Source organism: Delphinapterus leucas, chromosome 8 (assembly GCF_059928025.1).
Source record: "Delphinapterus leucas isolate spDelLeu-1000000601 "Yukka" chromosome 8, BTC_Dleu_Yukka2, whole genome shotgun sequence".
NCBI classification, from domain to species: domain Eukaryota; kingdom Metazoa; phylum Chordata; class Mammalia; order Artiodactyla; family Monodontidae; genus Delphinapterus; species Delphinapterus leucas.
The window spans coordinates 33724036-33750126 of NC_143136.1; the positions used below are offsets into that span (position 1 = coordinate 33724036).

At 43.4% G+C, this 26091-nt stretch overlaps 1 protein-coding gene across 1 annotated transcript in view; it reads right to left on the minus strand.

Annotated features, from left to right (window-relative positions):
* KIAA2012 (KIAA2012 ortholog) overlaps positions 1–24072 on the minus strand; it is a 120488-nt gene extending 96416 nt beyond the window's left edge. The window contains exons 1-7 of the mRNA XM_022567431.3: positions 23958–24072; positions 22486–22770; positions 9867–10026; positions 7629–7784; positions 3727–3869; positions 2344–2527; positions 1595–1737 (exon numbers count right to left, since the gene is read on the minus strand). Of these exons, the coding sequence (XP_022423139.2) occupies positions 1595–1737; positions 2344–2527; positions 3727–3869; positions 7629–7784; positions 9867–10026; positions 22486–22770; positions 23958–24041 (1155 nt within the window). The 5' untranslated portion in view covers positions 24042–24072. The remainder of the gene's footprint in view (positions 1–1594; positions 1738–2343; positions 2528–3726; positions 3870–7628; positions 7785–9866; positions 10027–22485; positions 22771–23957) is intronic.
* Positions 24073–26091: the final 2019 nt, after the last annotated feature.

Here is a 26091-nt window from a genome sequence, read left to right on the forward strand (position 1 = left end):
TTCCAATTATTCAGAAGTTGCTGAAAATTTCTCCTTTTAGTTTGCAGCTTTTAACATATGAACTTGGTTCTATGAAATGTATACGTGTGCTGGGTTTCAGGGACTTCAGTTTCACAGGAGGAAAAATAAAAAGGTCTCTCACTTTTTCAGTGTTCAAAAAGAAAAAAGATCAGAAACACACACAAGTATCCTAACGTGTTTAGAGTTGAATGAGGAAGGAAACTCACCCGAATATATTAGGGTAATATGTATAATTATGAGACGTTAAGAAAATGATTAACCCAACACATGCACATAGCATATTTATGTCCCTGGAGACCTCCACTGTCCAGGTGCTGGCTGCCCACCAACTGCCCTCTTCTGAATACTGACCTTGTGTATTTTGTTTGACAAGGTTTGCATTGGGAAATCTATGTGGAAACTCAAATGGTTTGTGTGAGGTATGGCTGATAAGCCAAGCCTTAATTTCTCTATTGTAATTAAAAATTTACAGAGTTTTAATATAGTGGAAAATATTGCTTTCCTCTGCTAAATCATATACATGGGTTGAGGGAAGGGACTCCTGTCCTCTGAGCCTGGCTCGGTTCTGGGCTGAACTGGGTGTGAGATTGAGGGCTTTCCTTAGGCCTGAGTGACCCTGGCAGGTCAGGCCTGCTGTTTACTCCTGGTTCAAAGGAACCTGGGAAGACAGATGCCCTTCTGGTGTGCATGGAAAGGTTTAGATCAGCTTAGACATGGAAAATCTGAGAAAATCCTGAACAGACTGAAAACGACCTCCCTCACTGGCACCAGGACCACCTGGTGTGCCCATGGCTCCTCAGGACCACTTCAGATGGTATGAATCCCCACCATGAACTAACACTGCTGTTGTTTCCAGTTGGACACAAGATACTTTCACATAAATGCTTCATCTCCTTTCACCCTTCCATCAGCCCTGTGAGGCTGGCATTATTATTATCAGAGGAGGTCACTATAGCTCAGAGTGGTGAGCCACTGGCTCGAGTAACACAGCTGCCACGGGCAGAACATTCCAGAGTCCCTGCTCATTCCCACTCAGCACAGGTGCCTCCCAACCAAACTGAAGACCCACACAGAATTTCAAGGCAGGACCAGGCCAGAGACAGCGAAGGACGTCTTTAAGGAAGGTGTACCTGACTTCTGAAGGGGGTTGATAAACCTGCAAAATTTATCCTACATTTTCAAAGGTGACAGACCCTCAAATTAAGCAAAACCATTTCTGGTTCCAGCATTTTGAGTTTGAAGTGGGTCAGCTGCTTACAAACTCAAATTCTGTCCTTACATGCTTACAGATAAACCTCAGCCCCTTAACAGAAAAAAGGATTCTGTTGGCACCAGAAAGTTTGGTTAACACCATAACGCTTTAATCGGGGGCAGCTGAAATTTCCTGTACTTCACTATTTTCAACATTTAGTAAATTACTACAGCTTTAGTCCAGCTCCACCCGGTGAGCTCAGAAGCAAGTAAGGCCTGTTCTCTGAGACATCCCTTTGAGTCACCTCATTCCTAGATTGAGATTAATCTTTTAAGCGCGTGCATGCTTAAAAGCACACACACACACACACACACACACAACCTTTCTCCTCCTTGCTTCTCCAGATGTGTTTTTTTCTGAGCCCGTGGCAGATGCTACAGGAGGGAAAAGACATCTTTCAGCAGGAGGCTCCTGGAACAAGTGGCTGCTTCTGCCCTGGTGGAGATTCATATTCCCTTGTTTGTCTGTAGAAACAGGATGGGAACAAGAACTTATTAGTTGCCGGGGTGGGGATGGACAGTTGACTTTCAACTTTTATCACTTTTGGGTTAATGGGAAGAGAGGCAAAGAGAGTGCCGAGGCACTCAGACAGCCATGGCTTTGGCTGAGGCAGCTTCAGGGAGCCCTAATCTCATTATCTGGGTTGGGTTCTTGTTGGTTGAGTCAGGTGATAGGGAGAATAATAACGATCATAATAATAGTTACTATGTATTAAGTGTTAACTATGGGACAAGAATCATGCAAAGTATTTTATATGCATTAACTGAATCCCCATAATAGCCTTATGGAGGTATTATTATTATTCCCATTCTACAGATGAGGAAACGGAGCCTCGGTAAGATTAAATAACTTGCCCAAGGTCACAGTTAGTAAGTGGGGGTAATTTGAGCACAGGCAGTCTGACTGTGGAATGTGTGCGGTTGAGGACTGGTCTCATTCCTACCTCCAGCTGGACTTTGGCAGTTATTTTCTAAGGTGAGTGGCATGAGGAAGTTACACTCAGCCTGCCTCAGTGCTCTCTGCAGGATCAGGTTTACCGAGATCAACAAGCAAGATATTTGGCTTCTTACCGCTGAGATCTGCCTTCCTGTTGGGGAAGGTGCCTCCATAAAATGTCGTGTGGGATTTGTCACGCAGGAGCCAAGAATGATCGATGCGGGCATGCCCAAGGGCCCTCCTGGAGGTTTGCTGTGTTTTTTCATGGTGGCTTTCCTTTGAAGTGTGGATGCAACGGTGATTCCCTTTTGACGTGTCCTAGGGAACGACAGATACGCATTCCTGAAAACAGGTTTTGTAAAGGAACAGAGCAGGTTCCTATAACAGTCAGACCTTGTGGCTAGACTGGTGGTTCCAAGGATGAAATCTCCTTAGCAGCCTGGGAAGAAAAACATGGTTATAATGGCAAGATATTTCATGATGTTTATTATAATAAAACATTTTATTATTGGTGATAGAGAGAATGACATTTAACCATGCCTGACATATAGTGCTTTCTTGCAAAAAATTTAAAAATCAAAATCAAAAAATTAAAAATCAAGCATTAGTATCACTGTCTTTTCTTTTTGGCAAACTTTTTTTTATTGTAGTAAAATATACATAACATAAAATTTATCATTTTAACCATTTTTAAGTGTATAGTTCTGCATTAAGTATATTCACGCTAGTATCGTTGTCTTTATCCATCATAAAATGTCTCTTCTCTCCCACTAGGTGGTACTTTTCTTCTCCCCCTTTCCTGTTTCATTGGTGTGTGACCTGCTTGTAAGTCATACATGTTTATTCAAGATAGGAGCACGTGTTGTCTACGTTTCTCTGAACCACTGTCACCTTGTACACACACACACACACACACACACACACACACGGGCCTTAGAGTTTAGAAAGCATTTTTACATTTTAACTTATTTAATTCTTATAGCAACCTTGGGAGGTGTGTATGATAACAGCTCCATTTTACAAGAGAGGTAATTCAGGTTCAAAGTTAGTTAAGTTAGTCACCACAGCTAGCAAGATGCAGGACTCAAAACAAGGCTTTTCCAACTCTAAGGCCAAAATGCTCTTTTTTCTAGAGAAGACTAGAGCTGCCTAGATGGGGTGAAGAGTGTAGGGAGGATCTGTGGTTAAGTAAGACTGGAAAACCATGAGTTAAAGCTAAACCAGCCACTTTACCTATAGAACTACCTATGGTCCATGGTCAAATGTGCACTGTGACTCTCTGGGAGGAGGACATGGTGTGCTGCATTTCCCAAATGTATTTGGCCAAGAAACCCTTTTTTTGCATGGAGCATCTGGCAATGCTAGGGTTCCACAGGTGACACTTTGGGAAACAGGGGTCAGTAGGCTCAAAGTACTCTTCTCTTCTCTGGAGGACCCCAAGAAATGGTGAAGGGAGAGAGCATTATCTCTAAAGTCAAGAAGAATAGTGACAGAGGGGACCCCATTAGAAATGGTACCTCTGCCTGGGTTTCATCTTCCTGCCAGGGCTGCTTCCTGAGTGGTGGCAAGCGAGTCCCCTGGCTGCCATGGTTCTTGGCTACAGAGCCCAGGTCCATGTGTCCACCAGCCCCAGCTTCCCCTTCATCCAGGCCCTGCTGACCTGCAAAGGTGAACAGTGTGTCAACTTCACAAGCCCAGAGATAGGTATGATGCTGTTAGCTGCTTCCAAACTGCCTTCCTTCTTGCTTTTCTGAGCAAAAGTGTCGATCAAGGCCCTCGTTCCTCCTCCCTCCTTAATACTGTATTTCTGCTAGTGCCTCCACGGAAGTGGCAGCCAGGTCAGTGGAACAGAACTGCTTTAAGAGTCAGGAGGCTCAAGGTTGAGTCTTTGTTTCATGGACTCAGTTTCCTCATCTGTAAAATGGGGATACTGATTTCTTGCTCTCGCTTCCTTGCAGAGTTGTCTGGGGCTCAAATAAGATCATGAACATGACACCCCTTTGTAAACTGTGAGGGACTAGGGGATAACAGAGGTGTGATGATGGTGGGGTGACCTGCAGCCCTGCTCTATTGTCACTGAGATGCTCAGTCTGAAGCATTTGATTTCCTGGGATGTCTGCTGTTCATTTACTTGTAGAAAAACTCAGGCAAATGCACTGCTTAGCAATCTGCACTTACCCTGTCTGTGTGACCCTCAGGAAGGATCTGAGTCAACAGATGACTCCAGCATAGTTAACAAATCTTTCATCGATGGTTTAAAGGGTCCTGCAGCTATTTTCATCACTTACTCAAGGTAAATTTATTGCTGAAACAGTCTGGCAAACTTTCCTTGTTTGGAGCCGCTTTAGCAACACCTCCACTCTCTGCTTGCAGCTCCGTGGAACAATGGGGCTGTCTTTCAACCAGAGGCGCTGGAAGCCCTCAGGGGCTCTGTGTATGTTGGAGCGCTGGGCTTCTGGAGGCTCCCAGCCAGCCTCACTGTCCCCCATACTCCCCAACGCTTGTCATTCCTTACATCATTCTCATCCTTGGTGTCATTGGGTCAAGAGCCAAGTGCTTATCTGTGGGACTACTCCCTCCCTGCAGCTCCCCTTCCTCTGCCCATTGGCTCCTGAAGGCTACTTTGGGTCTGAGTTGATGCTGAGAGTGTTGGTGGGGCAGATGCAGACTCAGGCATAGGTTCAGGGGGACTGCTCAGGTTTTAGTGACCCAGGGAATCCCTGAATCTAGGGTGGCCCAGGGCCGCGTTAGGCCTGCTCCCAAGAAAGCCTCAACTTCATATAGGATGGAGCACTAAAGACCTTTCTGTGTGTTCTAGAATGATCCTTTGGGGTCAAGATGGACTTCAGGGCCATCCTTCCTGGTCAGATTCACCAGGGAGCCGAATGCATTTCTGAGGGTAGAGGAAGTGAAACTCTGGCCAAATGGCCACTCACCTGCTGAACGGTATTATATGGCAGACTGGCTGAGTTGGGGCAGGGTGCTCTGGGGCGAGAGGATATAGAGAGGCATTCTTCCCTTTGGCTGTATCCCAGGTGATATTGAATATATGACTCAATCTATGTGAGGGAAACCAAGATCCTTCTCAGTAAACATCATCTGTGGCTCATTTATCTATGCTTAACAGAAACAGGTTTGCAAGCAAGGTATTGGAAGTTTCAGTTGTTGAAAGGAGACCACACAACTTGGTCTCTCTCTATCTCAAATATGGGTTCAGATTACCCAAATAGTGTGCATGGGGATAGTAATTTAGAGCTCTTAGAGAGCTTTTTTACCTGTGTCTTCTCCTATGGTTTTTTACAACAACCCAGAGAGAGTGGAACGCAGACACCGCTACTACCATTTTACAGATGAGCAAACTAAGGATGCACAAAGCATAAGTGACTTAGCCAACATCACATTGTTGGGGGATCTGAGATTTGCAGCCAGGACTTTTGCTACTTTCTCCAATACAGTGTCTGGCAAGGAGACGGAGACCAAGGGGAGATAAAGTTAAAACAAATAAACCATCAGTCAGGGTTCAGGCTATAGTCTCTGAGCTATTTTTCCTTCCTTACAAGTTGATTTTTGGTCCCTGTGATCATGGGCAATTGGGCATTACAATTATGCTTAAAAACCACAAGGTAGGGAGGTCTATAACTAACATTTACTGAGCACTTGCTATGAGCCAGATACTGCATTATCCCGTTTAAGTCCCACATCCAATCCTGTGAGGTGTAGGTGGGTATGGTCATCTTCATTTTATAAATGAGGAAACTGAGGCCCAGAGAGGTCACATGGCTTAGAATCTGGTGCTAATGGGCACGTGTTTAATCACTATTTAATATTGCCTGTCTGTTTCTGCCTGATTGTGACAACTCCTCCATATATGGCATCAATTAGGGAAGTCACTTGATTCCTTAGGTGTGCAGTGTTGATCCGCCCTCAAATGGAAGTACTGTAGTCCACAGTCCAGTATTTTTAGATCTTAGGGCATCGAAGTCTAAGGATATTAACTGGAGACAGTAGAATTTTTGAAGCAAGAAGGCATTAGGCAATGGCGAGGTGGGGTGCCACCTGGGGAAGGGCAGAAGGTTCCAGCACAGGAGGATTACTGGGTGAGTACATGGGTGGCCCAGAAACTTGATCTCATCAGTGCCTCAGAATCAACTGGTCTCATAGATGTTGACCCACATTAGCAAAGTGCATAGAGACTGATACATAGACCGGGGTATAATTACAAAGAGAAATACAATTGCCTGACCAGCATGATTCCCATAGATGAACTACTGGACAAGGTTATGACCAAAATTCCTTGATAATGGAGTCTAGACTCAAGGGAGGTATATGGTAGGCATGTTTATGGCACCAGGCTCTGTGAACCTGCCATGTTCCTCTCCACTCCATTTGATAGATCAGATTCTCTACTTATCCTGACTAGATCGTTCTGCAAGTACAGGGCTTGGTTAGGCACGACTATTGTTTCTGGAAAATTCCTTTTTCATTTCAGAAAAATTAACTTTATATTATGTTAGGCTCTTGTCCTTTCCTTCTCGTTTCTCAAAAACTCTGGTACTAGTCAAGACCCTATTCTTTGCCCAGTCATCTTTATCCAGTCATCTTTTCCCATGTCCCTTAGCAAAGCAAATCTGGCTCTTTTAATGCTTCAAGTTCCCAACAATAATATTGACAGGTAGAACCTCCATAGTACTGAACAGCTTACAGACAGCTCACAATAATTTTCTGTGCAGTAACGAGGTAGGCCTTATTATGTCCGTTACAGAGATAAGCAAACAAGCTCAAAGAGGTTGAGTGATTGGCTCAAGATCTTACATCTAGTAAGAGAAAGAACAGCCATTGCAGAACAGCCAGATTTCTGGCTCCAAAGCCTGTATTTTTTCTTATGATATTGCCACAAAGCCACAGGTTAAAGAGTGTTAGAGTGAAAAAGACATAAGAAATCGTCTAAAATCTAGACTCTAGATATGCACTGTCCAATACAGTAGCCACTAGCCACATGTGGCTATTTAGATGTAAATTAATTAAGAGTAAATAAAATTTAAAAACTCATTTTCACAGTCATACCACCTACATTTCAAGAGCTCAATAGCCACATGTGGCTGATGGCTACTATATTGGAATTGGACAGCATATATATATATATATAATATATATACACATATATACATATATACATGTATGTATACATATACATACATGTGTATATATACACACGTATATGTATAAAAAAATATATATGTATAAAACATTCCATCATTGCAGAAAGTACTATTGGATGGTGCTGGTCTAGACTAACTCCCTCATTTTACAGATGAGGACAATGAAACCCAGAATCCCTAGACCTTATTTTGGAAAACTTCATTTTAAGCTGTTAAAAATCCAAGTATTTGAGGTCTGGTTTGATAAAATCAACATGTACCTTGTTCCAGAGATTTTCCTGGTTGAATCCAAAATTGAGGGAAGACAGGCAGGAGATGGTATTTGGGGGGTACACCTGAAAGATCCTGTTGTGGCCTGAGATTCTTTGGTACATTAAGTTGACTTTCCTGGAGCAGGACAGAATCCTTGATGTATCCTGAAGAGTAGATCAGGAGTTATTGGTAGAAGTAATGGTTGCCAGTCTAGACGTCTTGGTGATAACTACAGGGTTCCCCACTTGCATTAGTCTTAGTTTTGGACATTGCCCATTAAGGAAGACAATTAGAAGATGCGAGAGATTAAAAAGTCAGATAGAAGCCGTAGAGGGTTCTCTGTCTAGTGTCTTGGGTGCCTCTGGTCCTGTGCCACATATATACTTCTTCCGCTCCACCATTCACAGGAATTGGGTCCCCCTCGTGGAAGAAACATGGCTGCTTCTTTGGGGTTGGCTAAAAGGCACCTCCTGCCTCGGGAGGAAATCTAAAGGTTTCTCCTGGATATATCCTGCTTGCTTCTGCAACCCCCATGATTTTCAATCCATTCTATAAGTATTTATTGAGGGCTTATCAATGGTCTCTCTCTCTACTGGGTCCACCTCTGTACTGGGCAGTAGGGTGGATACAGAGAAACCAGACATGGGTCCTTTTTAAAGGCACTAATAGTCTGTTGGAGAGACAAAGCTCTCCTCTGCTCTATGCGTGTGGTCCCAAGTGTCAGTGTTATATAAGGCCAGAAAATGAGGAGCTCAACATTGGCTAGATTTGTCAGAGAAGCCTTTGTAGAAGATGTGTGCCTGAAGGGTGGCGAGGATTTATCATAGGAGTGGAAAGATGGGAACATACCAGCATCACAAAGGTGGTGAGCTCTGAGATGTGAAGGAAGGGGGTGGCAGAGCCCACTGGGCCAATGATCTTAAATCCCAGTATTGTCTTTGCTCCTCCAGCTTGAGAGTCTCACCCTCAAGAAGGCCTTTGATGAGGAATTATGGCAAGAGGCCCAAGAATGCACGTACACATGGACCTTTCCTTAAACCACACATTGTAGCTACATGACTTTCACAGAAGGGTCTGAGACATTTTTTGATGTTAAGAGGGGCTCTCCTCCTTGAAGACGTTGGGCTTGGGCCATGGGGCAGTGGCCTGCTCTGCCCTCCACCCCACCCAACAATAAACATATCTCTGGTTAAGAGGCTCTTTCTCACAAGTGTTAGATAAACGGAACTGCCTGGAACCGTGGGTCCACCGTGAGGGGCAAACCAATTACTGGACAAACCCACATCTCTCATTTTCCTTCAAGTCATCACTTACTGAGGAGAGAGCTGTTTTCTCTCCTTTCCCGAAGTAAACCTGTAAAGCAAGAAGAAAGGCAGTTTTCCTCTGGTCCCGTCTGTTCATTGGTGCTGAAGAGGTGGCAGTTAGCTGAGTAGCCACTGGCAAATCCTACTGCTCTCCCCTCTCTTCCCCAGTAGGTTTGCCAAATAAAATATGGGATGTCCAGTTAAAATTGAATTTCAGATAAACAATGAATACTTTTTTAGTAGGAATATGTACCAAATATTACAAGTGTAACTTTTTTGTGCGTGCCTCTGTGTGTATGTGCACGTGTGTAGGCGCTAAATCTGGCAACTCTAATTCCCAGCCATTGCCTGTTTTTATTTTTAAGCCATTACAGAGTGTGTTTGGGGTCTCTGTTCAGCAGCAGCGTGTCCGTCTCACTCCTGGGTGGGTTGTGCTGGAGAGCCACCTTCTTTGAGGAGGAGGCCTAACATTTCTACGTCCTGGGGGATCTGAGGTCCCTCTGAAGGGGAAGTAGGGGATGTTGGGAAGAGGGTGGCACCTGGGGTGTGGGGAGGATCTGGTTTCTGGTCTCAGCTTTGCTTTTAGCTGAATGACCTTGGACAAATTACTTTGCCCCTCTGGGCCTCTTTCTCCTTCCCTTGTAAAAGATTGGGATTGCACTGGAGGATCTGGATTCTCTGCATGGGGAAGCTTGGGAAGCACGTTCTGCTTGGGATGCAGAGCGTGAGACTGTTGAGAGGCAGTAGAGGGAAGGCAAGACTTCAGGCTGCATTCCCTCCGCACACGTGGGGGAAGCTGACGGGCAAAAGGTGCAACGGCACAATTAACACAGAACTGGGCCTGAAATTCTGCTGTTTCAGACCTTGATGGAAAACACATTCTCACACCAGAATGCGAGGCGGGGAGGCTCAAGGTGCACCTCCTCCCATGTCCCCACTGACCTGCACATTGGAGCCTGTACATGGTGTCAGGGGGCCACGTCCGCAGGAGGCCGCGGAGGTATCTCATGGCTGAATACCCAGGCTGGATCCGCCGTAGGCCCTGGCTCTCTGGTTGGCTTCGGAAGTGGAGGTACGGCTGCCAGGCTCTGTCCTGCTCTCTCTGTGGGGACACCAGTCAGGAAACAGCATGGCTGCTGAGCTGGGAGCCTCCCAGTGATACAGGCTGGCTAGCACAATCCTCATCAGTAATCTGGGAGACTCCCGGAAGGTGCTGGAAGGCACCAGAAACAGATGCCTCGGCCAACAGACATAAACCAAGAGCCCACCAAGCAAAGCTCTGAAAGGCCCCTGTGGATTTGCAGTTGGAAGGAGAAGGAGAAATGAGAAATACCAGATCCCATCTTGAGATAGAACACCAGAAAAGGATAAAGAGCCTCAAAAGAAAACACATCATTTAGTTCAGCCTGTGGAAATCATTTTAGTATCTTAAAAAGTGGCCCCGTATGAGAAAGCCAGGTCGACAAATCAGCATCAGCGTTCAATGTTTGCTGTATGAATAATGGGACAGACAAACTCTGTCCGTGTTCACGAGGAGCATGGCATTTTGAAAACATCTGGCTCTGCTGCATTTCGTTTCAGCCAGGGAGAAGTTTCTGGGAATCTACCTGCCAAAGTCACTATGCAAGACATCATGGGAAATAAATGTGAATAATAACATCTTACACTTGGCTAGGGCTTTATCTTATACAAATAATTTTCACCTCATTATAATCCTTTAAGGTGGACAAGTTAATATCATAACCACTTAAATGAGGTAGAAATTCTCTAAGGATAATCAGTTAAGCACAAGAATAGCAAACACATGGTCCTTGTGTTGACATCTCTCCTCATCCCTGTTGTCCATGGCAGACATCACCAATCAATCACAGCACTCTTGACTGAAGAACTGATTGTGATCTGAGTCTTTGCTTTTTCTCTGGAGAAAAAGCGACAAATAAGGCAGATTGATAACTAATATATAAATTGACTAAAGGTAAAAAAAAAAAGCATGGCTTATTATTCAATTGGCTCTACTGTCTCAGAATTTGTTAATAAAATGAATGCTTGGAATCCAAGCACAGAGCATCACCTGGTCCTTGATGTCTGGACAGTTTATGTGGCAAGTACTTCAAGTACAAAAAGAGCCTGAAAAACTCAGCCCCACGTAAATCTTGAGGCTTTTTCCAGAGGACATGAGAGAGGGAGTTGTAGGGAGGGCAGTGGACACAAAATGACTTAAGTTCTTTCACTCACTCCATTTTTTCATTTGGTCGTGCAATAAAAATTTGTTGAGCACCTTCTACGTGCCAGGCACTGTGTTAAGCCCTGGTCTATGGAGCCACTAGATCCAAAGCTTTTTCTGGATGAACTGGAACTTCATTTCCTCCTGTAAATCTTTGCTTCCAATGACTTCCCTCTAAATGTGATAAAACCAAGCCTCCTCTGAGATGCTGTGGCCCTGGTGCAGATGGCATGACGCCCTGTCTGATCTGGATAAGAGCCCCTTGTTTTTCAGTAGGGGGCATTTCTGAAGCACCTGCTTGGTTCTGTAGCTTTGCTCGGCCACTTGCTCAATGTGGCAGGGAGTTGCCGAGAAGAATTAGGGAATCCCTTATCCTGGAATTTGGCACATCTAGATACATTTTTGCCTTGAGTTTGAAAGCTGATCTTGGCCTCTGTATTAGTTTCTTATTGCTGTTTAACAGATTACCGTACACTTAGTGGCTTTTTATTATTATTATTTTTTTCGGCCGCGCTGTGTGGCTTGCGCAATATTAGTTCCCCGACCAGGGATTGAACCTGGGCCCCTGGAGTGAAAGTGCTGAGTCCTAACCACTGGGCCACCAGAGAATTCCCTCCTTAGTGGATTTTTTTTTTTTAATACAGTTATTTATTTATTTATTTATGGCTGCGTTGGGTCTTCGTTGCTGTGCACGGGCTTTCTCTAGTTGCAGCAAGGGGGGGCTACTCTTTGTTGCGGTGTGCGGGCTTCTCATTGCGGTGGCTTCTCTTTTTGCGGAGCACAGGCTCCAGGCACGCAGGCTTCAGTAGTTGTGGCTTGTGGGCTCTAGAGTGCAGGCTCAGTAGTTGTGGTGCACGAGTTTTGTTGCTCCGTGGCATGTGGGATCTTCCCAAACTGGGGCTCGAACCCATGTCCCCTGCATCGGCAGGTGGATTCTTAACCACTGCGCCACCAGGGAAGTGCCCTTAGTGGCTTTAAATGATACAAACTTGTTATTTTACAGTGCTGGAGGTCAGAAGTTTGAAATGGGTCTCACAGGGCTAAAATCAAAGTGTTACAGGGCTTTCTGGAGGCTCTAGGGAAGAATCTGTTCCTTTGCTTTTTCTGGTTTCTAGAGGCTGCCTGTGTTCCTTGGCCTGTGACCCCTTCCTCCATCTTGAAAGCCAGCAACATTGGACTGAGTCCTTCTTATGCTGCCATCTCTCTGGTTCTCTCTTTTGATTCCGTCTTCCCCTTTTAAGGATCCCTGCGATTATACTGGGCCTGCCCTGATAATCCAGTATAACCGCCTTGTTTTAAGGCCATCTGGTTAGTAATCTTAATTCCACCTGCAACCTTAATTTCCCTTTGCCATATAACCTAGTATATTCATAAGTTCCAGCAATTAGTTTGTAGACATCTTTGGGGGGCCATTATTCTGCCTACCACAGCTTCTTTAAGTTTTTTTTTCTAGTTTTCTGGTTCCTGTTCGTAATTTCTCAAATTATGCGTGTGAAGTTGGTTCATAAATTTCACATCTCATTGGATTAACTGAAGTACTGCGGGAGGCCGCAGGCCTGCTTAGGTTACCAAAAAGCTCACTCAGGGTTAAATCTATTCACTCATTTCCAACATGTAGAATAATAAGTTAAGTGGAAAAAAGCAAGGTATTAGAAAGAATGTATAGTACAACTACAATCCCATTAAAGTTTATTTTATAAATGTATAATCATGGTGGAAAGACTGGAAGAAAATACATTAAAATTCTAATAACAACAGTATTAGGGTGTTGGGCATAAGATTACAGATAGTTTTTTCTTCTCTCTTTTTTTATGGAATCAAAATTTCAGTAAAATAGATTATATTATAAATGGAAAACACGTTAAAAATTAATGTATTTTATTGCACCTACCACCCTTGCATACATTCTCCATATTTTTCTATTCCTTCTCCAACATTATCCTGAACCTCTAACCACCAAAATTACTCTAAAACATAAAAGGAGGCAGAAGGGAGCCAGGAAGGGAGTTTCTGGAACAGGGAAATAAACGATAGCAGGAGGTTGGCTGCCAATGGTTCCAGACTTCTCAGGCCTGCCTTGGCTTTGCTAATCAACCCCAGCTTTTGGTTCTTCTGAAATGAGTAATTAGTGTGCACAGAGGGGTCTCTTATCCACACTCCACCGGGAATGCTTCCTCTAACGAGGGACTAGCTCTGGCCTGCCAGCTCCCTGGTGCTCCTCCGGCCTCCATGTGCAGAGGGGCAAAGGGGCGCCCATGCATCTGTCCGCAGCCCCACACTGGCTGTCATGGCCACCCCACCTCGGTCCTGGCAGGCAAGGGTTTTCAGAAGGTGGAAGGAGCCCATGTGTGCAGTACTCCTGCCCAGCAGATACGCGGTGGCAGGGTGCCAGTGTCCCCAGGAAGACAAGAAATGCCCAGATCGCCAGCTGTCATCGTACCACAGAGGGTGGGCACCCTTTGTGTGCAGGAGTCAACAGAGAGGTAAAGAGAGAAATCCAGCTCTCCCAGGGCTGGCAGGCAAAGCCCTCTGTAGTTTGACCCCACCCACTTCTCCAGGTACGAGCCACACCTGTCTAATTACTCTGACTTTGCCCACTCTCCCCCTTGGGCTTTCACTGACCTATGCCTAGAGGGCCGCGCTCCATTTATTTTTTACCACAAGACTCAGCTCAGATTCTACCTCCTCCACGACGCCACTCTAGATTTTCCTAGTAGGAAGCAATCTCAGTCTCTAGCATCTTTATACTTTGACAGCATATTAATAAATTATAGTCTAGTTCCTCTCATGGGCCGCCTTGTATCAGGTATCGCAGGAGCACAAATCTGCCTACCTGACCACATTGTACACCCAGCCCTACTGGGTAGAGGTTATGACCTCCCACCGCCACACCCTGGCAACTAATATGTTCATCTATCAACTATCTGTTGAGAATTTGCCATGTGTCAGGCAATGTTCAAGGCACTGAGTATTTAATAACTATTCAAGATGTTAGCTTAATGGAATAGAAATCCCCCAAATGTCTGTACTTTTCTGCTGACCACCTGTACCTTGAGCTGCCCACTCCAGTCAGAAGTCCTTCTCTCTGGAGGAGCATAGCTGGTGTCTCTTGCCCCTTGGTCAGGCTTGCCGGAGTTAGTGTGCCCTGGCAAAGGCCAAGCCTTATTAGAACAGAGGGTAACCACCATTGTTGTTGCACCTGTGCAGGTGTGCCTGGAGCCAGACTTGGGGCTGCCAGGTGAGTGCAACCAGAGTTGAGGTGAGGGTGAGGTGGGAGGGGAGAGATGTGTGTCCACTTGCAGCTGTGCCTGAAAAGTCTTCTCAGCCCCAGCCTGACTTTAATCAGCCTCGTGTAAACACTGCCACTTTCAGCTAGCCCTTTTCTCTGCAGGTTTAATTTCTGAGAGTCTGTACAAATGATACTATCTCTCCCACATATCTTTGGTGGCCATATGTTCCTGAGTATCAAGCCATTAAGAAGAGAATCATAAAGTGGTCTGAATTTTCCCATAGTTGCAATGTTGTAACAGGGTTTGATTCTCAACCAAACCATTTAGCATCAGAGATTTGACCAGCCATATGTCACAAAAGCAAAGAAGATACAACAACTAGAAATGAAAACAGAAAAAATTAAGCTTCAGTTTCTTTAAGAGCTCAGTCTGCTTCAGTCTGAATCCTGGCTCCATTACTTACTAGCTGTGTGGCTTTGGGGAAATTACTTGACCCATCTGTGCCTCAGTTTCTTTATCTGTCAAATAAGGATGATAAAAGTACATACCCTGCCTGCAAAAATAAATGAAGTTGGATCCTTACCTTGCATCATAGACAAAAGTTAACTCAAAGTAGAATAGACTTAAGAGCTAAAACTATAAAACTCTTAGAAGAAAACGTAGGAGAAAAGCTTCACAACATTGGATTTGGTGATGATTTCTTGGATATGACACCAAAAGAATGGGCAACAGAAGAAAAAATAGATAAGTTGGACTTCATGAAAATGTAAAGCTTGGGACTTCCCTGGCAGTCAGTGGTTAAGACTCCGTGCTTCCACTGCAGGGGGCACGGATTCAATCCCTGGTGGGGGAAGTAAGATCCTGCATGCCACGTGGCCAAAAAAGAAAGAAAGAAAGAAAGAAAATGTAAAACTTTTGTGCATCAAAGGACGCTAGCAGGAGTGAAAAGGCAACCCACAGAATGGGAGAAATTATTTGCAAATCATATATATCTGATAAGGGATTAATATGCAGAATGTATAAAGAACCCTTACAACTCAAAAACAAACAACCCGATTTTAAAATGGGCAAAGGACTCGGATAGACAATTTTCCAAAGAAGAGACACAAATGGCCAATAAGCACATGAAAAGATGCTAAATATTACTTGTTACTAAGGTATGCAAATCAAAACCACAATGAGATACCGCTTCACACCCATTAAGATAGCTATTATTAAAAAAATCCACAGAAAATACAAGTGTTGAAGATTTGTAGAAATTGAAACCCTTGGGCATTGCTAATGGGAATGTAAAATGATGCAGCGACTATGGAAAACAGTATGGCGCTTCCTCAAAAAACAAAAAATAGAATTACATATGATCCAGCAATTCTACTTTGGGTATATACTTAAAAGAATTAAAAGCAGGGACATTGACAGGTATTTGTACATCCAGGTTTATAGCAGCATTATTCACAATAGCCAAAACGTGGAAGCAATTTGTGTCCATCAACTGATGAATGAATAAACAAAATGTGGTATATATACGTAGTGAATCATTATTCAGCTTTAAAAAGAAAGGAAATTCTGATACATGCTACAATATGAACGAACCTTGAAGACATTATGCTAAATGAAATAAACCAATTACAAAATACTGAAAGGATAACTATTATTTCACTCATATGAGGTACTTACAGTGGTCAAATTCATAGACACAAAAAGTAGAATGATGGAAAATAGGGAATTACTGTTTAATGTGTAGAGAGTTTCAGTTTTTCTAGATAAAAAAGTTTTAGAGATGGATGGTGGTAATGGTTGTATAACAATGTGAATGTACTTACTGCCACTCAACTGTATACTTAAAATTGATGAAAATGGTAAATTTTATGTATATTTTACAACAATAAAAAGTACACATAAAGTTGTTGTGAGGATTAAATGAGATAGTAAGTATAAAGTGCTTAGAATGGTGATGGGTACAATAGTATTACTTAAGTGTTAGACTATTACTTAAGTGTTAGCCGTTATTGTAAATATTCTCTATCTAGTGGTTATACAAGGGAACCAATGGATGAAATACATAAAGCCAAGCCTACTGGATCATATATATGGCTTACTCGAACATGTTACCTAACGACCCAGATTGGTTTTAATGAAAATCTGATTTGTGTAATAAAGGATTTTAAGGGATGTGTTAGAAGACCAAGATCCCTTTAAAAAAATACTGTTAAAGCAGGAGAGATGTTTCTTTTCCCTGGAGCATGTGGAATCTTCAAAATTAGGCCCTCTAGGGACTAAAAGTGGGGCTTTGGACTCAATTGTCCAGGCTCCAATTCTAGCTCCACCACTTAGATGTATAATTTGGGGTAAGTTAATTAATTTCAAAGCCCCATTTTTCCTACTGCAAAATGGAAGTAATGGTGGCACCCAGCTCATTAGCTTGTGCAGATTGGGTGTGGTTATAGAGATTAAATGCCTGGCCTACACCAAGCACTCAACAAGTGTTAGCTATTGCTGACAATACCTTTGACCTCATCATTACGGATGACCATGATTCTCTCCTGATCTTTCCTACTTCTAGGTTTATTAAAGGCTCTAAGTACAACTGCTCAGGAGCTGCTCAAATGGAGCACACTTGGCAGAATGAGTGCAGTCAAGCCACTCTTTCTCCCCTTGCTGCTTTGGTACCTCTTAGAACCTTGCTGACAGCCATCAGAGCACTTCGTAGGGACACCATCAAACCAGTAGCAGGTAATTGATTAGGACTTGCAAAGGGAACTTTGTCTTCCTGATCTTTGGCTGAAAGGATAATTTATTATTCTTCCTATTTTTCTATATCTTTCTATTTTGTATAATGAGCTGATGTTATGATTAGAGTGGAAAAATAAACTTTATTCAAAAAACATAACTTATCACAATATTACTTGATAAAATAGTAGTCTGAAAGTGCCTTCATGGGTTGTATATTGACTGAAAACACCAACTAAAGAGTTAAGCACCTTGAGTACTGAGATGTGGGGAGAGATTAGGCAGTATGGAATCAGTGGAACAAGGTTGACAATACTCTTAAATGTAATCACACTTATAAGGGAGATGGCAGATGCAATACAATCTCGGTTGAAACCAGCTATTGTAAACTGAATCCTGTTCATGCTTCAATGGGGTAAAGAAATGGGATGCTCTGTGAACTGAATTTTTAAAACATATTATTTCGAATACATTATTTAATCAATGTACCATGTTGGACATGTAAAAAATATCACCGGATTTGCAAAATTTTAAAAATATAAGAATAAGAAATAGGAAAACAATGTGAGAGTTGTTTAAAATTTCCAGTGATTTGAGAGGTACTTGAGGTTTCTGCTATGCTTCAAAAGCATCATTATGAGTATCATTTAGATACTACCCCAAATTATGGTTATTTAGATTTCATAGCTATTTGATTTTTAAATATGTGATGGGAAGCTGGACGAATTAGAGGCCTCAAGAAGAATGTTTTTAATTTTGGGAATGTTTGTACCGTATTTCCTTCTGTTTTAAAAAAAAACAAACAAGCAACACATCTGTGTGTATCTAGAAATGTAAGAACTCTGACATCTAATCTCTCGATTTAGCGCATTTATCTTTGCTCATTAGGAAGTTGGGCCATCAAGAAAGTTAAAGAGTAGGTGTGTATTGAGCTATAAAATGAAACCCAGATGGATTGCCACATGCATGTCATTAGATCCATATGTAGAACTGGAGATGGTGTGAGATGTTTTAAAAATTTAATTCACCTTCCTGCGACAGCCTTGATTGTCACAGGTCTGAGTGGAGCCAGCGTTGTGTAGGTTTCCTGATTCACAGTTTAGCCAGGAGAGATCCTTCTGTGAGCAGCGCTACTCTATTGGTTACCCAACCTCCCTTTTATTCCCCTCCCCACTTTGGCTCTTTTACTTTGAGTGTGGTGTTTTTAACTCTTGGACTATACTATTTGGACGAAGAAATACTGATCCCGAGGAACAGATGGTGTGGTTATTGCGGGGCTCCGTTTGCAGCTCTACTCTGTTTCCCACCTGGCTCTCTAGGGTTAACCTGGCCTTCCCTTTCATTGTCTACCTCCTTCGAAGTCATAGTTTTGTTTTGTTTTTCTGGTTTTTTTGGATAGGTAAGAAGTGGATTTACTTAGAGAGAAACACTCCATAGACAGAGTGTGGGCCATCTCAGAAGGCGAGAGGCACGGAAATATGGCATGGTTAGTTTTTATGGGCTGGGTAATTTCATAGGCTAATGAGGGGAAGGATTACTTCAACTATCAATATTTTGGGGAAGGGGTGGAGATTTCTAGGAATGGGGCCACCACCCACTTTTTGATCTTTGATGGTCGGCCTCAGAACTGTCATGGTGCTGGTGGGTATGTCACTTAGACAAATTTTTTATTTTAAAAATTCCATGACTTGAAAAAAATAATGTTTGGTGAAAAGATATGTATGAATAAAAATATGACTTATAGTCCCATCACCCATGGTTAAATTTTGATGTGTATCCTCCTTCTTGTATAACTAATTTTTAAAACTTGGGATTATATTCGAGAGGTGATGTTTTGTACACTGTCTAGTTTCGAATGCTGGTGTAATTATCTATGTGGCTGTATAAATCTTGAGTGAATTACTTGAACTCTCTGTGCTTTAATTTCCTTACCTTTAAAATGGAATAATAATAGTACCTACCCCTACAATTGATAGAAAGCATATTGAGTTATGCAATGGAAAGCACTTAGAACAGTGGCAGGAACATAGTAAATACTCAAAAAATGTTAATGAACTTTGCTATTTTTAATATGAATACTATTTTATAACCTGCTTTAAAAAAATACACTATATTTTCTCATGTAATTCATGAGTAATACATGATTTTATTGCCTGACCCCAAATCCATTGTATGACTGTACTTTATTTAATCACTGTTCCACTGTTGGACATTTATTATTTTCAATGTTTTGTATGGTAATAAATAACCCTGTAGTAAACATTCTTGTGTGTAAATCTTTGGCCACATCTCTGATTATTTCCTAAGGCAACTTCCTAAAAGTAGAATGCTAAATCAAAGAGTATTAGCCCTTTTTAGGTTTTTGCCAAAATGCCCTCCAGAAATGTCATGTGAATTTGTACTCCTAATGTGTGAGACATCTCATTTCCCCATAGCCGTCCCAGCACTGGATATTATGATTTTAAAAGTTTCTTGCCAGACTATAATTTTCATAATCAGATGGTGCTCTGTAGTTTCCAAAGCTCTTCTCTTCTGAGGTGTTCATTGTCTTTTTTTAATAAATTTATTTATTTATTATTTTTGGCTGTGTTGGGTCTTTGTTGCTGCGTGCGGGCTTTTTCTAGTTGTGGCGAGTGGGGTCTACTCTGTTGTGGTGCGTGGGCTTCTCACTGTGGTGGCTTCTCTTGTTGTGGAGCATGGGCTCTAGGCGTGCGGGCTTCAGTAGTTGTGGCACGCAGGCTCAGTAGTTGTGGCTCGCAGGCTCTAGAGCGCAGGCTCAGTAGTTGTGGCGCACGGGTTTAGCTGCTCCGCGGCATGTGGGATCTTCCCAGACCAGGGCTCGAACCCATGTCCCCTGCATTGGTAGGCAGATTCTTAACCACTGTGCCACCAGGGAAGCCCGTGTTCATTGTATTTAATTCCAAATCCCTCTTGAGTTTTTTTCCTCCTATTTTAATGTACCACGTCCTCTAATCTTAAATTCCTGCCTTATTACTATTCCAAACTTTTTCTTTCCTTTCTGATTTCCTCACACCATTTCCCTTCTACTCATTTGGAGTGAGACTACAGTGTTCTGTTTGTACAGTTACATGTTGTAAATCTGGTAGCTAGATACCTCAGGAAGACAGGAACTTTTTTTCATGGAGCCCAAGTCTAACTAAAATTGAAGCCATTCCCCAAACAGACGCATCTACTTTATAAAGTAATAAGATCACTGTTGCCTGGAATATTTAAGCCCTATAGACAAGCATCTGAAAGCTGTGGAGGGTATTCTTGCTCTGGGCAGTAAGTCAGCCTACATTATCAGCGTCCAGACAGGAAAACAGAAACCACTCTAAATATTTAAGCATAGAAGGAATTTAATTCAGGTAATCGGTTACACAAGTGAATAGAGAGCTCAGAAGCCAAAAAGATGTTGAGGCAACACTGAGATTAGTAACATCAGGAAGCCAGTCTGACCCCTAGGTGAAAGGGCAGAGTGAGGAGCTGGCAGGGTCTCCTGGAGGAACCTAGAGCTACAACGGCCCTGCTTGTCTGTTGGGAGCTGGGCCACAGAGGTGATACGGGTGCTTCTCACCACTACAGGTAGAATGGGAGGGGAGAAATACCCGGGCTTTTTTCTTCTCCCTCTCCAGTCTCCTTCCAGTGTCTTCCAATGGCAAATTCAGTTAGAAGCCAGTTGACACAGATGTTTGTGGAATTATATGCAGCCTGTGGTCAACCCCACTGTGATGCAGAGTAGAGTAAGGTAAGGGTGAGGAGTGGATGTGAGGGCAAACACGCCAAGGCCTTCCAAGTCCATGGACAGTAGGGTGGAGTGCAAAGCATGCTGGCCCTGGAGAGTAGGCAGTCTTGGGTTTGAATCCTGGCTCTGTCATTAACTAGCTCTGAGACCCTGGCCAAATCACTTAACTCCTCCGAGCCTCATTTTCCTCATCAACAAAAGGGGGCAAGAAAAACTATATCTCACAGGTCATTGTGAAGATTTAATGAAATAATAGCTGTAATGTAATACTAAGCATTCAACAACAATTGGTTTCCTTTCATCCAAGAATTTATGATTTTTAATACAAAGAGCAGTTGGGCATTTGGTCAAGGTCATTAAGCTTCTTTGTATTTTGAAAGAAGGAAAAGGAGCAGAAGAACTTTCCTTTTGGAAACTCTGCCTTGGTGGGGTAGGTGATAAATTGCTCAATAATGATACTGGGGGATGATCTAAAAAACATTGACGGTATCATGCATGATCGATTCATTCACTTCACAAACATTTATGGGTACTCACTTTTTTCTGGAAACTAAGATTTAGATGTGGCTCCTGCCCTCAAGGAGATGGTAACCATTGGACAAAGAGATGAATTGCAATGTATGATGGTATGGGAATGCTCACAGAGGAGGGAGTGATGGGATAGCTCTGTCTAGGGAAGTGGGAGAAGCTTCAGTGGGTGATGACATTGGAGTTGTGTTTTGAAGGGTGAATAGGAGTTTTCCAGATGTAGAAACATGTGCAAAAGTGTAGAGTCACAAAAGGGCATGGGATGTTAGTGGAACGGTAAGCTCTTCACATGGGTGGGGCCTTGAGGGGTCCATAGTCATGGCGGTGGCTAGAACAAGTTGCAGAAATGGTGACTAGAAATGGAAGAGAAAGCCAGTGCTTGAAGCGCTTGGTACAAGAAGTTAACGACTTTATCCTGTGGGGAATGAGAAGCCAGCAGAGACTTTTAAACTAGGGAGTCACCCACCATCTATAAGCTAGAATTTCACGAAGTGACACATTGTCCCAGCCTCTCTCATGGCCTCAACCATAGGGCTGATGCATGTCATCATATAAAGCAGGGGCCATGTACACATCTCATAAGACATTAGAGCATATGAATCAGAGAAATGAGAACAGGGGTTTCCCCTTAATATTAAGTTCAGAGTGGAAAAAGTCATTAACTTATCCAGCAGATGCTGAAGGGCTCAAGGTAAATATTGTAAACGTTCTCCTCGTATCCACAAAGCCAAGAACATCAGAGGTGTGATGCTGCTGCTTGTGGCTATGAGACAGAACTTCAAGGATTCTGATGAAACGTGTGCTAGCCCAGATATGTCTGAATGCTGAAAAGGACTTTGTGTCATTCTAATGGAAAGGAAAACACAAAATGATAATAATATAGCCCTTTATGCTTTTCAGAGCCCTTTCACATAGATTATTTCATTTAAGCCTCATGACAATTGTGTACTGTGAGTACAATCCCAGTTTAGAGATGAAGAAATGGAAGTCTGAGGGTTTCATACCTTCCTAGGGTCTGCAAAGAAGTTATATCCAAAGCTGCAACTGGATTTCTAGAGACACAGACCAGGGCCTTCCCTGAACCCTGGACAGTGCTCTGCCTACCTGTCTCCTTCCGTACGCCAGGATGGCTTCTTTGAGGTCCTGAAGTGTGTGCAGTTCAAGATCCAGCCTCTTCCTGTGGCCTTTGGGGCAGTAGGGGCCTTTACTCCTCTCTTTGGGGGTCAATGCTGATATGGCTAAGCCTTCCGAGTAGAGGATCAGGGCGCCCTTTCTAGTGCTGAATGTTTTAGGAAGAAAGAGGCTCCACATGTGCTGGTCGGCATTGCCCTCATCTTGCGGTTTGCTGACCAGGATATAATCTTCTGGGGACTTCCAGTTCAAGTAATCCTGCAATGGAAAGAAACGTCCTTGATTGGTCCACAGTGGAAGGCCCTTTTATAGGAAATACTGCTTGGGCAGGTGTTTGGCATGTTTTTAGTGACTGGTTTTCTCTGAATTGCTCACGTGGTGTCACAGAATACATTCACGCTTCTTAGCAACTGTTTTTGTTCTCTGCCTCTCAGAGTTAGCAGAACCTAGGGCACGATTCTGTTTTACCCTATATAACTTTCAGGGGAGCCATTTATGCCTGGAGGCTTAAATAGGGTAGAGTGTAGCTTCCAGGCCCGTTAAAATTTCCTGGTATGCAAGTAAGTCGTCAGAATTACCAAGGGCAGCAGATAACTTTGAAATTAGACCTGGACCGGCTGGCAGTTTAAATAGGAGAAAACCATTCCAGCCCATCACTTCAGCTGTACACAGGGAGAATTTCCATACATTCTAGATGCTATGTAACGTTACCTAATTTGGCTGTTTAAGAGCCTATAAAGTAGTTACGTATCTTGTAAGTAAGTAAATGCCATTGGCCACAGAGGTCCTTTGAAAATTTATATGTCTTTTAATACAGTGAAAGTCAAATATCATGACAAACTACAAAAACAGAGGAAATCTCTGTGTGATCCAAAATTTTTCAAAGTACCCCCAGTGGATTTCTTATTCCTGGCAGGATTCAATGAAATAAAATTCCAGTACAACAAGGGAATTTTGCTACCTCTTTAAAACCTTCTAAACTGAAAAAATTTTTTGCCTATATTACATGTGAGTCCTGGGGGTTGAATTCCAGAAGGTTCAAGGAAGCCATTGAATTGGCACGAATATTTCAGCATTTCAACCACAGAGTATGACGTCTAAAAACCAAACAGCCATCAGCTTGCCTAGAACACAGGTGGAAATTCTGGTCTTGTACCAAACCGCCCAATTTCTAGACAATCTGGAATCTCCTCCAGTCTAAAGCAAATGAGGCTGTAAGTCAGTGTGTGAGGGGGGGGACGAGGGCCCCAGTGGCAATCTCTGTGTGTCAAGCAAACTATCTTATTTTCTCGAATTTAAGAAAAGGAGGAGGGACAATCTTCCAGTGATCCCCACCACTGGACCAACAAAACAAACCTAAACACACAGGGCTCAGCCCCAAATGAAAAAATAGAACATTCCTCCTCCACCCCCAAAATATGCTTTTATTCAGCTGTAAGACTCACCTCTGGTTCAAAATAGACTTCTAGCTTCTGTTTGTTCTGGACCAACTTCCCCTGTCCCCGGCTCAGGAGAGAGAGGGTGAGCATATTTTCCCTCTGACCACCCTTCTCAAGGGCAGTTCATCTTGGTTTTGAAGGCTGAAAACTGGTCACACCTCAAGATTTCCTGAGCTCAGCAGTGAGCCCAAGAAGACCACAAACACTGGGCCTTTTATTAAATACATTTTCCCCTCATACAGCAGCTTCTTAATAACAACCAGTCACACAGTTTAGACAGTGTATGTCTTTGTCGGGAGAAAAAATAAACCGCAAACCCAGACTCCTCAAGCCCTGGATTGTCTACTCTCTGGGCAACCTCTCTCTCCCCTTCGCCTGTGCCCTTGTTGTACCCTGGTCCTGTTGCTCTGTTACCGGCCGTGCACCTCGGCAGATCTGGGCCACAGCACCATCCTTCTCATTGTGAGCGGAGGTTGTTTCCTGGTTGCTATGGCAGCACAGGGACGTGAAGTCCCTTAAGCCGGACTAGGCAAGTCAGGGACTTCGGAGGACAGGGTTCACACCCTGCGGGGAGGGAGGGTCAAATGGACATCGAAGAGACCAGACTCAGATTTCAAGTCCTGATTTCGGGATTGGGAGGGTGGGTACGTTGGGATATTTTTTCTATTATATTATTGGTCTTGCTTTTAGAGAGCGTCTCCCCCTTCTCCTGATACGCGAGCCTTTCACTGTCAAGTGATCATTAACAGACTCAGAGGAATTGTCTAGGTCACCTAAGGCGACCTGTGATGTCTTCCTTGGCTGAGTTCCAGGGTCTTCTCAGCTGGACAGGAGTCCTCTTTCTGGTGGTCGCTGCTTTGCAGGAGTGAGTGCAAGACACTGGGAATCTCCAGATTCCTTTGCATACCTGGATGTCACTTGGGCACCTCCCATCTCTAGAGGGAGGGGGTACTTGGGAGATGCGGGTGGGGACATTTTTGTTGTCACAATGACTGTCCGCTGTCCTGCATAATGAAGAATAGTCTTACTCCGAATGTCAATGGCATCCTCTTTGAGAAACACTGCTGTGGCCTAGGCTGCTTGGTTCTCCTTGATACTGACACTGTGAGGAGGACAGAACTGGGGGAAGAGGGTCAGAAAACAAAGAGACATTTTTGCTTATCTAGGACTCTGCTTTGGTCTGGAAAAGCGACCTGCCTTGTCATCTGTCATCAGAGCCTTCAGGGCAGTCCCACGGGAGCGCCCCCTGCTGACCTGGATGAAGAAGTGCAGCTGGCCCCAGGCCCACTTACCTTTAAATCTCCATCTGTGGCTGTCACTTTTCTCGGAGGCAGGCTCAAGTCTCATGAGGAAGAAATAGAGGTCATCGTGTATAATTAGATTGGGCTTATCATGGGGAATCAAGTCAGTGAATGCAGAGGCTCAAAACAGAATTTAGTCAAAACCACAGTGGATACCACTTCAACACCCATTAGAATTGACTGTTAAAAAAGATAAAAACAAGCACAAAAAGCCCAGAAAATAACAATTGTTGCTGAAGACGTGGAGAAATTGGGATCCTTGTGCACTGTTAGTGGGAATATCAAGTGGTGCAACAGCTATGGAAAGTAGTATGGCAGGAATTCGCTGGCGGTCCAGTGGTTAGGACTCTGAGCTTTCATTGCCAAGGGCCCTGGTTCAATCCCTGGTAGGGGAACTAACATCCCATAAGCTGCGTGGCCCAGCCTAGAACAACAACAACAAGAACAACAAAAACCAGTATGGCAGATCCGCAAAAAATTAAACATACAATTACCATACGATCCCGCGATTCCACTTTTGGGTATATGACCCCAAAGAGGTGGAAGCAAGGACTCAGGCAGATGTTTGAGCACCCATGTTTACAGCACCGTTACTCACAATAGCCAAAATGTGGAAAAAATTCAGGTGTCCACTTTTTTTTTTTTTTTGCCATGCCGCATGGCATGTGGGCTCTTAGTTCCCCAACCAGGGATCCAACCCGAGCCCCCCACAGTGGAAGCATGGAGTCTTAACCACTGGACCTTCAGGGAAGTGCCCAGGTGTCCACTTGACAGATGATAGATGAATGGAAAAAAAAATGTAACAAACATATACAATGGAATATTATTCAGCCTTGAAA